This window comes from Neofelis nebulosa, chromosome 11, assembly GCF_028018385.1.
Source record: "Neofelis nebulosa isolate mNeoNeb1 chromosome 11, mNeoNeb1.pri, whole genome shotgun sequence".
Lineage (NCBI taxonomy): Eukaryota > Metazoa > Chordata > Mammalia > Carnivora > Felidae > Neofelis > Neofelis nebulosa.
The window spans coordinates 89436647-89448340 of NC_080792.1; the positions used below are offsets into that span (position 1 = coordinate 89436647).

The window sequence follows — 11694 nt, forward strand, 5'->3', positions numbered from 1 at the left end:
CGGTCGCACGTGTCAGTGCGATGGTCGGTGTGTTTTTTGTTTTAACCATTAGGTGGTACGGCACCTGGCTGGTTCAGTCCAAAGAACGTGCCACTCTTGATCTCTGGGTTGTGAGTTCAAGCCCCATGTTGGGTGCATAGTTTACCTAAAAAAATAAAATCTGGGGCACCTGGGTGGCTCAGTCGGTTAAGCGTGGGACTTCGGCTCACGTCATGATCTCGCGGTCCTGAGGTTGAACCCTACATTGGGCTCTGTGCTGACAGCTTAGAGCCTGGAGCCTGCTTCGGATGCTGTGTCTCCCCCCCCCCCCCCGCCCCCCCGCCCCTTCCCTGCCCATGCTGTCTCTCTCAAAAACAAAAAATAAACATTAAAAAAAGTTAAAAAAATAAAATCTTAAACAACAGCAAAACAATTAGACGGAAATGATCCCGACGTCATCTAGGGGGTTAACAGTCATCTGAACTGGATCAAACTGGTGGAAAACTGGGGACTCGTTTGGAGTCTGTTAGCGAGTCCCTGGTGGCAAGGGGAAGGCAACAGAGAATCTCGAAGCCCTTGGCGTCAGCCCCCATCTCCCTTTACTTCTTACTTCTGTTGCTGCCTCCAAAGTTTTCGCCATCTCTTTAGACAATCTTAGGGCGTCGCACTGGGCGCGGGAGGTTTCTTGATACTGTCGCTTTCTGGTGTGGTCCACGTGAAACTTAGCCTGCGCGCGAAAGGGATGATGGTGGGGACAACGATGTTTGGCCTTTCAGAGCCACCATCCAGGCTCGGGGTGCGCGGAGCCGCCTTGTCCCTCCGCGGCCGCCGTGCGTCCGTTACGTGGCAGCTGCCGGCGCCCGCCAATCCACGGCGCCCGCATCAGCCCCCTCGGGTGGCGCAGCCGGAAGGGGCGGAGCAGAGGCGGCGGCGGCTGAAGAGGCAGCGGTGGCGGCGGCGGCGGCGGCGGCGGCTCTGGAGGCCGCGGTCCCGGTCCTGGCTTCGGCCCCAGCCCCACCATGGTGACGCTCGCCGAGCTGCTGGTGCTCCTGGCCGCTCTTCTGGCCACGGCTTCGGGCTACTTCGTCAGCATCGACGCGCATGCCGAGGAGTGCTTCTTCGAGCGGGTCACCTCGGGCACCAAGATGGGCCTCATCTTCGAGGTGGCCGAGGGCGGCTTCCTGGACATCGACGTGGAGGTGCGGGCGCGCTGCCCGCGGCCGAGGCGGGGTCGCGCGGCGGTTCGGGGTTTGGAGGCGCTGGGGCCCGCGCTGGGTCTGCGGGGGCGCGGGGCGTGGAGGCCGCTGTCCGAGCGCTGGGAGGGGCCCGGGCCGCCGTCTGGCCTCCGCCCGGGCGACCCCCTCACGGCCCTTTCCCCCGCGGCCCGCCGGGATTCCGTGCCCCGGGATGCCCCGCGGATAGGGAGCCGTTGCTTAGTTGCTTTGCGTTCTCAGTTTGGACGGCGGGTTCCCCGTGGAACCTGTCGCTGAGCTTCGTCGACCAGGCGCCGCGTGTCAGCTCCGGGCCCAGGCGACGCTTCATGTGTCGCGCCTAGCCGAGGGCCGGTCTCGTTGGGTCTGCAGCTGCATTCCGTCGTGTTACGGATTAGTGTTGGAGAAAGTAAAGCGAATGCCACTGACGGAGGCTAGGCAGACGTTTGCGTTGTGCATTTCTTTGTTTTTCGTAGAAACAGCTTCAGTGTTTAACCTCTTTTCATGCAGACTTCCAGATACCTCCTTCTGCCGTCTCTGGCTAGGGGAAAGCCGGAGTTGGGTCATTCATTTTAGGCGTGATGATTACAGATAAAGTATCTGGAGAAAACGGGAAATTATTTTAGGAAACTAGCGTCCCTGAATTTCCTCCTATACCCTCCCCCCCCCCCCCTTTTTTTAAACCAAAAGAGTGTTTCGCGTTTTATTTACTTATTTATTTAGGAAACCAGATGTAAGTAATACTTAAGTTCACTGTTAGCATGATTAATTGGGTTCTAGGATTTTCCATTTGGCAGTGAACAGCAGAGTTGGGCACGAACGACACAGTAAGAGTGAAGCCCGAAAATAAGGGGATAGTGGAAGGAGTGACTGATAAAATTAGTTAAGACGTTAAAGGCCAGTTATTCCAGTCTCCAGATTTTGCACGCTCTCTACGAGGAACTAGGGTGACCAAAGCCTAACCGCTGATGTGTAGCAGATGGATGAGAACACGGGTCCCTTAATTTCCAGTCTAGTCGTTTTCTGAAGCCTTCTGGCATCTCAGATAAAGCAGATTCCTACACTGGTTTGCAGCAATCATTTAGGGAAACCTAGAAATGTAGCTTGCTCAGATTTTTTAGTTTTAAAGATACTTTTTCATGTTTTGGTGTTAGTGGTTGAATTTGCATGTGTGTTGCTGATACAGGCCAGTTGGAGACAACGTGTACGGTGCTCTTCTGTTTCTGAGGAGTTGATGTTTAGGTTGGACAGACGAAACGTACGTACTCAGAATTGAAAGGTGCTTTGGGGAGCCATCGAGTCCAGCTTTGTTTCAAAAGTGCGAGACCGCAGCCCAAAGACGTTACTGTCACTAAGTGAAAGTTAAATTTTCTTAGCGAATATCCTACTGCCGACAACACCGCTTACGGAGAAGTATGGTTTTAAATCTTCTGTGATGTGCGTTTCTTTCCTGCCTCCAGATTACAGGGCCTGATAATAAAGGAATTTATAAAGGAGACCGAGAGTCCAGTGGGAAATACACATTTGCTGCTCACATGGATGGAACATACAAGTTTTGTTTCAGCAATAGGATGTCTACTATGACTCCAAAAATAGTGATGTTCACCATTGATATTGGGGAGGCCCCCAAAGGACAAGACATGGAGACAGAAGGTGAGATGAACATTCAGAAGACTTCTATCACGTTCTAAGAATTAACATTGTGTACGTTTTTATTCATCTGAATGGAGCGTTTATTTTGATTTCTTATTCGAGGCTCATTCACCGTCTTTAAAACCAAAAGCTTTTGTGATACATACTTTTTATTTCTCCAGGACTCCTACTTAACAAAAATACTTTTCTGGAATTTCATATTTCAGTTCTTTACCACGGTCTCTTGCAACTTTTCTTAGTCATTCTGTGCTTTTGTAAGCATGTAGGTTATGTGTGCTTTAGGTGGTTGTGTGGATTTGCTAATCCTGGTATATACATTGTTGTTTATTGTTCATTTATACATGACTAGTTTGGTTAAATTTTGTTGTTTTATTTTTGTGTGTGTTTATATTTTACGCTTTTCTTTAGGTGGTGGAGATACCTGGGATGGTAGGTAGATTGTCTTTTGACAGCATCCTGTCTTTTTGCGTGTTTTTGTTTGCTGCTAATTTCTGCTTTCCTTCATTCTAACCCGTTTGTTCGCACGAGAGTGTTTTTTCTCTTAATTACAAAACCCCTACAACTAATTAGAGTTTTAGACTGATTGTTTTCTGTGGTTTTTACTTGGATGATGGGAGGTACAGGTTAGGTCATTTTAAATTAATGGCATTGGAAATACAGGGATTGACATTTTAGTAGTAACATCATACTTTGTTTCTTTTAGATGAATGTTGAGGGTGAAAAGATTCAATTGTAACTGGAGGAGTAAAAGTCTTAATTAAACGTAGCTAATGGCAAATGGTGCTGTTGACTTTTAGGGAGTACTTCGTTGGCTTGTTTTTACCATTATTATAGTTTTCTAACTTGAAATTTGGTTGGACGTGAATTCCAGTTCTAGAAGCTGTGTCTAGATATGGTGAGAAAGGCTCTTTCAGCCATATGTTGCAGCTAGATTGATCTATATTTCTCTACTGACCAGCAACAAACCCTGAATTGAGTCTTTTGGAGGAATTGGTTACCAAGAACCAGCACATTTGGATTTTTGGAGGGGAGGGGGCACGGCGTACATCAGGATTTGTGGAAACTAGCAGTGCAACACATTTCATAGTGTTAACGCGATAATATTTGTTTTAGATATTAAGCAGTTTGTAGGGTACTTACATCATAAAGAAGTTATTTGTTGGGGCACCTGGGTGGCTCAGTTAAGTGTCCAACTTCAGCTCAGGTCATGATCTCACGGTTTGTGAGTTCGAGCCCCATGTCAGGTTCTGTGCTGACAGCTCAGAGCCTGGACCCTGCTTCGGATTCTGTCTGTCTGTCTGTCTGTCTCTCTCTCCCTCTCCCCCTCTTATGCTCATGCTCGCTCTCTCTCTCTCTCTCTCTCTCCCTCCCTCCCTCCCTCCCTCTCCCTCTCTCTCCCTCTCCCTCTCTCCCTTTCCCTCTCCCTCTCTCCCTTTCCCTCTCCCTCTCTCCCCCTCTCCCTCTCTCCCCCTCTCCCTCTCTCCCCCTCTCCCTCTCTCCCCCTCTCCCTCTCTCCCCCTCTCCCTCTTATGCTCGTGTTCTCGCTCTCTCTCTCTCCCTCTCTTCCTCTTATGCTCATGTTCTCTCTTTCTCAAAAATAAATAAACATTAAAAAAATAAAGTATTTGTTAGGTTTTGAAATCTGTAGAATTTAGAGAATCCTACTACTTAGTAATTCTTGTGCTTGCTTTTCGGGGCCACTTACGGCGTAGAACTTGGCTAACTCAAGGAGAATTAGGAGTTTTGAAGGGGTTTGTGCTTGTTCATTTTCTGGAAATTGGTCCTTTCTAAATTTAGAAAATATTGGTTGAGGAATGTGAGTGTTAAATTCTTAAATAATCCTGGGGCGCCTGGGTGGCGCAGTCGGTTAAGCGTCCGACTTCAGCCAGGTCACGATCTCGCGGCCCGTGAGTTCGAGCCCCGCGTCGGGCTCTGGGCCGATGGCTCGGAGCCTGGAGCCTGTTTCCGATTCTGTGTCTCCCTCTCTCTCTGCCCCTCCCCCGTTCATGCTCTGTCTCTCTCTGTCCCAAAAATAAATAAAAAAACGTTGAAAAAAAAAAAAATTAAAAAAAAAAAATTCTTAAATAATCCTTTAGCATGATATTTAAAATCCTTGCTTTTGTTAATGTTGACGAATGGAAGCTGTGAAATCAAACCTTACTCTAAAGGAGTGGTCCTCAGGCAAGGGACAGTTTTTGCCCCCCAAGGGAACATTTGGCAATATCTGGAGACTTTTTTTTTTTTTTTTTAAGTAGGCTCCATGCCCAGCGTGGGGCTTGAATTCCCTACTCTGAGACCAAGAATCGCATGCTCTACCAACTGAGCCAGCCAGGTGTCCCTATCTGGAGGCATTTTTGATTCTCATGGCTGGATGGAAGATCCTACAGTGCACTGGACAGGCCCCCCACAACAAAGAATTTTCTGCTCCAAAATGTCAACAGTGCCATTCATGAGAAGCCCTGCTCCTAAGGTCACATCACGCTTGGGGCTTTCAAAGTGAAGCTAGAGAGGGATGATTAGAGATTCCAACCTAACTACCTTCATATGGGAGGGGCCCTCCAGTGGGAATTTTCTCTTGTGGTATATACTTTTTTCCTAACTGTTTTGTTCATTGTCACAATGTTCCTAAAACATTGTTTTCTAGCAATATCTAGAAGCATACACTTATTCTTCAGAACTGTCCGTTCACCTTGTATTCATTTTTGGCTAAAAAGAATACCTGATTTTAAACCTTGTGCAGTTGTGAGCTTGTTTTTTCACTTACAATGCCTGGCATTCCCCACTGTAGTGAAATTACTGCTTTGAGTTTCGTAGAAGAATGTTTGAGTTTTGGTGTGAATTTTTTCAAGAGTGTTTTCAGGTTTTTCTACACTCAGCTTCATTGAGATTAAAAGTCTGTTTTGATGCCGCTTTTAAATTAACATTAGAGTTATATGATTCTAATGCTATTGCTCTTAACATTAGAGTTATATGATTCTAAGGCATAGATTTTTATTTTAGTTTAAATATTGTTATTTATAGGATTATTAGGAATTTTGTTTGTTTTATATTTTGTTCTCCCCCCCCCCCCCGTCTTTTTTTTTTTTTCCCTTCAGTTAGCAGTCAGTATAGTGAACTTAGCAACAATTCATTAGAGGAGATTTCTTAGGGTTAACTGTTCTCCCTTAGTTAGTAAGTATTACATAGTATGTTTCCCACCCTGAAAGAGGTTTCTGTACTGGGAATGAACTTTAAAAAATGCTTTGAGAATTAAATGGTCATCAGTAGTCCAAAGTGATGTCTGAGCCATCTCTAAACACCTTCTTTTACATGGCTTCTCTAAGGAATATTTTGAGGACTATTGCTTTAAAAGTATTTTTCAAAAGGAGATTGCCAAATATGTGCCAATCTGTTTTCAAATTTTTCTGTAGCTCACCAGAACAAGCTAGAAGAAATGATTAATGAGCTGGCAGTGGCAATGACAGCTGTGAAACACGAACAGGAGTACATGGAAGTCCGGGAGAGGATACACAGAGCGAGTAAGTTAATGCCGTCACTTTGCAGCAGTGTTTGGTGGCCATGAAATTGTGAAGGTGTATTTCTCAACAGCTTGTTTATATTTTCCTCATGTGAATGTTTTACAAACATTATCTTACTAAAGCCTTGATTTAAAAAAAGCACCTATTCAAAGGTATCTTTTGAGTACATGTTTGTAGAGTTTTGTATTGGACTAGTTTATTATTGGGACACTAAATCTAAAGTGAAAAATGCTGCGAAGATTTAGCACGAGCTTTTAAGAGTTTTAAAAAATCTATGGTCAGCTAAGGAATATTCAGTGATAGTTTTCCTAAAGCAGAAAAGAAAACTGTGAAATGGTTGGTTTTTAATCACATATTTTGAAATTTCTGTGCCAATATTATTATTATATGCTAAAGGTTAGCTTTTTCCCTAACATGGAACGTTTAATTTAGATAAAATAGCACTAAAGTGTGAATCTAGGCAGCCACCAGGTGAAGCTCAGCTTGGGTTCTTAAATTTGTAAACTGGGGACGGGGAGTATATTTGTCTGTGGAAGCAGTGATGGCTGGAAGGAACCCCATGTTTAGTCGCAAAAGCCCATGATGTAGCCTTAAGCACTATGCTGTGCTTTTGCACGTAAAATTAAGATGTACCATATTGACACACAGACCAGATACCATATCTTAGATCCAGGTCCACATCTATGGTTCGGTGTTTTTTCATCCTCCAAATAGTTCTTGGGGGTAGATTGCACAGGAGCAAGCTTGTCTGTGAATGCAAAGTGCTTTATGTCAGGAGTCTGTTCGAGGTTGGGGTAGGGAGTGGAGAGAAGAGTGACTCTAAGGGATAGTGGGCACAGGCTGAACCTCTTGAAGGTGTGGTTTGTGTTCCCCCTTCCCTCTTACATCTCTCCTTGCCACATATGGAAATGAGCCTTCGGGACCTAGAGCACACACTTTGCCCTTGTATGGGAGAGTGATGAAAAACCACAACAGGCTGGAAAAGTGAGAGCCCCTGTTCTCGCTGATATGGAGCCCGTGTTTTCGCTGATATGGATTGGGGCGTGAGGTGGGCCAAGGCTTGTGTACATGCACCCCTGCCTCTTCCACCATGATTCCTTGTCTTTGCCTCCACTCATAATCTGTTCCTCTGGGATCACCACCTTTTCGCCCTCACCAGGCAGGGACCTATTTGTTGAGTACCTTGCTGACCACCAGGGGCCAGCCCATTCTGGGATGAGAAGGACACCGAGCAGAGTCTGAGGTCCAAGAGCTTTCATTGCTTTTTGTTTTAACCAGTTCAGACCTGATGGCTTCAAGGTTATGGGAAGTTCTTGGGAACACCGCAGCCAGAGGGAGCACCTGTCTTCTGGTCTGTAGAAGACATCCAGCCTTATTCTTTCACACCTTATTTGCGCGGAGATGCTCCTGTGTTTGTTTGACAAATATAATTTTAGGCATTCTGTTTATTTTTGCAAATCAAATAGTTCCCATGATGTTGTTTGGTTTTTGTACATCTCTCCGTAGCACTTGCTCCTTAGAAATGAATGTAATGAGACTTTTTTTTTTTTTTTCCCCTACTGCAGTGTTGTGGTAATAACAGATCTTCTAGGTCTGGCAGATGTGTGAGTAGTGTGAGGACAGTGGCTTATATACACACTTTTCTAAGCGAAGTGAAGGGAGAAATACTTCTTTTTACATGATTGGTTAAGATTTTGAAGTGTTGACTCAGCCATTCCCCTTTCAGACACAAATCTTGAAAAGCTAGTCATTCACAGGTATGCTAGATACTGGTTACTAAGTCTTCAGCAGAAGTATAAACTTCATGCCCTGGTTAGTACTAAAATTTTAGCTTGGGTGATTGTTTAGAGTTCTAGTTAATAATGTTTTTGGGTGTGTGTCTTTTCTTACTCTTGGGGGAAAAAAGCCACACTTTTTAGTAGCTAAGTTATCTTTTTGGGAACTTGTCCATTGCTTTTCACTTCTTTTTGAGGGGTTGTCAGTCCACTAGCTTTTTTTTTTTTTTTTTAACGTTTATTTATTTTTGGGACAGAGAGAGACAGAGCATGAACGGGGGAGGGGCAGAGAGAGAGGGAGACACAGAATCGGAAACAGGCTCCAGGCTCTGAGCCATCAGCCCAGAGCCCGACGCGGGGCTCGAACTCACGGACCGCGAGATCGTGACATGAGCCGAAGTCGGACGTCCAACCGACTGAGCCACCCAGGCGCCCCCCACTAGCTATTTTAATTTTAGTCAGTGTCTTACAAATGATACACATATATCTAAAAATATGCACTCAGCTGACTTATACCGTTACTGTCTTGCTAATTATAATTGTTTTTAGTATTGGCCATTTGTAGAAAAATCAGAAACTGCCTAGTAATTAAAAACAATTAGGGCTGTAGAATTTGATGGAAAATGTGAAAGAATATGACATAGATTGAGCTTCAGAATAAATTAGTAAAGAGTGGTCATGGCTGTTACTTTAAGGATGAGATCCTTAGCTTAAGAGTGGGGTAAATCGTGAAACTGGTTCCAGGTCGGTAGTAACCGCTAGTGGTGGTCCGTGAGACTGAGAACCTCCTGCATCTGGAGCAGCTGCCAAGTGCATCATTGATGCTCAATATTTGTTAAATACGTGTTTAAGGAGAAAGTCACTTTGACACATTTTGACTTGGTAGGTAGTGCTTTTTGGGTAACTGTATGATCTTGAAATCATCTCTTAGTTTTTTTTAAGTCCGTTTTCTGATTCAGCAAAAAGGATTATAATGTAGGAATATTTTAATGGGAGGGAGAAAGAAGGTTGTATTGGGTTTTAACCCTAGAGGTTAAAGTCACTTTTCCCCCCCTGTTCCCCATAGATAAGTGGAACAGGCTTGACCATACCCCATGAATCCTTAAGGTCCCATTTAAATCTAAAATTTTCTGCTTCTAAGTTTGTCGAGTTGCTTGGGGACAAAAGACAAAAATATTTAGAGTACTCTGAATGGTGTGCAAAATATTCCTTCCCTAAAGACTAGGATGATTTATGATGCTTATGCGTTTTTTTTTTTTTTTTTTTTTGGTGTTAAATTTTGTTTGTTTGTTTGTCCTCACAGTCAACGACAACACAAACAGCAGAGTGGTCCTTTGGTCCTTCTTTGAAGCTCTTGTTCTAGTTGCCATGACATTGGGACAGATCTACTACCTGAAGAGATTTTTTGAAGTCCGGAGGGTTGTTTAAAAAGCCTTTTCCTGATGATCTCAAAATCATAATTCACTGTTTACCAAACATCTGGGTCATAATAATGTCATTAGTTTCTACATTTTTATTTTCAGAACTGTACATTCACAGCTTATGTTTCTTTGTGATTAATAGATATTGGAGGAAAACACCTTCTTAGGAAAGTTATAGTGAAAATTTGACACTTGATTGGCATAATTTCTTATTTGAATTCTGCCTCCATTATATAGGCCTTTCAGAACTCAAACACTGTAAGTGAAATACAGGCATATAGTCCCTGTTATATCTATTTTCCTTTTGTTTTCATGATAAAATGCAGTTTGTTCAGACAAGTACTTTACGGATAGTACTTCACTAAAATGACTTTGGATCCCTTACCTGCAGTTCAAGTCATTAAAGATTCATTTTGTTGAGTCCTTAGGAGAAACAAGTCTGAATCTTGACATTTTCCACTCAGCCTGTTGGCAGCGCTCTGACTGGGGTGTCACCAGGTTGTTACTTTTATACCTGTCTGTCTTGTTTTTGCTTTGAAGATAAGACTTCCCCAACAACGTGTTCCCCCCCTAAATTTGTATTTTGAACCTAAGGACTCGATCACCTCCGATTAGGTTGATGACACAAGCAGCTAATAACCGTTTTTGGTTTCTGCCTAACCTTGTAAGAAGTCTCTCCTAAAGCCAGTTCTCTGGGTGTTGCAGCAAATGGTAGCTCTTTTCTTTCTGTGCTGGCACACCCACTTTCTCCACTCTTGGCATGTAGGGAGTGTGCATTCGTGCAATTGGAAACATCTGGATTTTTGATGCCAAAGGGTTAAAGCCTCTTGGATTTCATTGCAGTGATATACAGCCACTATTTTATGCTTGATCCGTGGCATTTTGGCCACTGTTTAATTAGGGTACTGAACATCACTGTCAGTACTAGGATTTTGTTTTTGTTTTTCTTGGGTCTCTATTTTTTGGCACATGTGAATTTTGTTTTGTATAAAATGACATGACTTTCTCTTGGTCTCTGATGATGGGTTTAAAATTAAAGGCGCATCTGGTTGTGGTGTGGGGGTGATCCAGGATTATGTTGTGACTGATGTATGTTAGTTACTTGTACATTTTTTTTGGATCTTTGCAAGGGGAAAACTACAAGTAACGAGTTTTATATAATTAATTTAAATTTGTTACAGGTTTTCATGTTCAGGATAAACAATTTTTCGACCTTGGGTGAAAATACTGCAACCGTTTTAGGGTGACTGTATTTTACCTTAAGACAGCTGTTGCAACTCCAATTTTTTTTTTTTTTTTTTTTGGGTGTGTGTGAAAACACTTCAAAATTGAATTAAAAGATGTACATTTAAAATTGGTTGTGTATCTAATCTGCCCCAGGTTCAGTAAATAAACAATTCTTTTTAAAAACAGTCTTAGTATTCTGTTTCATATGAATGCTTAAATAACATTTGTTAAAGTACCAGCTTTCTATTCATATCACAAATGACGCACGTTCATGTTTTCTGAGTTATCATGCCTGATAAATGTCTGTCACTTTTTTTTAATGTTTGTTTATTTAATTTGAGAGAGCTCTGGTGATTACACAAGTGAATGGGGGAGGGACAGAGAGAGAGCGGGGGGAGAGAGAATCCCAAGCAGGCTCCACGCTGTCAGCGACAACCCGACGTGGGGCTTGAACTCATGAACAACCATGTGAGATCGTGACCTGAGTCGAAATCAAGAGTTGGATGCTTAACCGCCTGAGCCACCCAGGCACCCCAAATTGTCACTTCTTAGGTTTATAAACTTGAGGATCATAAGTAGGAACCCAATATTAGCTTTCTTTGTGTGGTTTCTTTGATGATTCATTGTAAACATCAAGTATTTTTTCATTTGGAGAAAATTGAGGTTTTTTTCACTCAAGTATGTGGTTTATGCATGTGGGAAATAAATTTAGGAAGGATTAAGTGATTTGTGCAAGGCCCTCATTGGTGGAATCAAAAACTAGATCACTGCTTTTAGAAACTGTTCCTCTTCCTCTATTACACTAAGGGCCTGCTAAATAACAAAAGAAACTACCATTTGTTGAACACTGGCACTCTGCTAAGCCCTGTATGTGGTCTATCTCATCTATTCTCAAAACAGCCCTTACTTT

The 11694-nt window shown here is 43.3% G+C and overlaps 1 protein-coding gene across 2 annotated transcripts; it reads left to right on the forward strand.

Moving 5' to 3' along the window:
• The first annotated feature begins 894 nt into the window (after window positions 1-894).
• Window positions 895-10969, forward strand: TMED2 (transmembrane p24 trafficking protein 2). Of its 2 annotated transcripts, XM_058691447.1 has the most exons (5): window positions 895-1178; window positions 2651-2843; window positions 3252-3272; window positions 6254-6361; window positions 9440-10969. In XM_058691447.1, the coding sequence occupies exons 1-5, from the start codon at window positions 999-1001 to the stop codon at window positions 9562-9564; spliced, it is 627 nt and encodes a 208-aa protein (XP_058547430.1). In that variant the 5' UTR covers window positions 895-998; the 3' UTR covers window positions 9565-10969. The 2 variants fall into 2 exon arrangements, with proteins under 2 accessions (XP_058547430.1, XP_058547431.1); XM_058691448.1 differs by lacking the exon at window positions 3252-3272 and having other exon boundaries at window positions 896-1178.
• The last annotated feature ends 725 nt before the right edge of the window (window positions 10970-11694 follow it).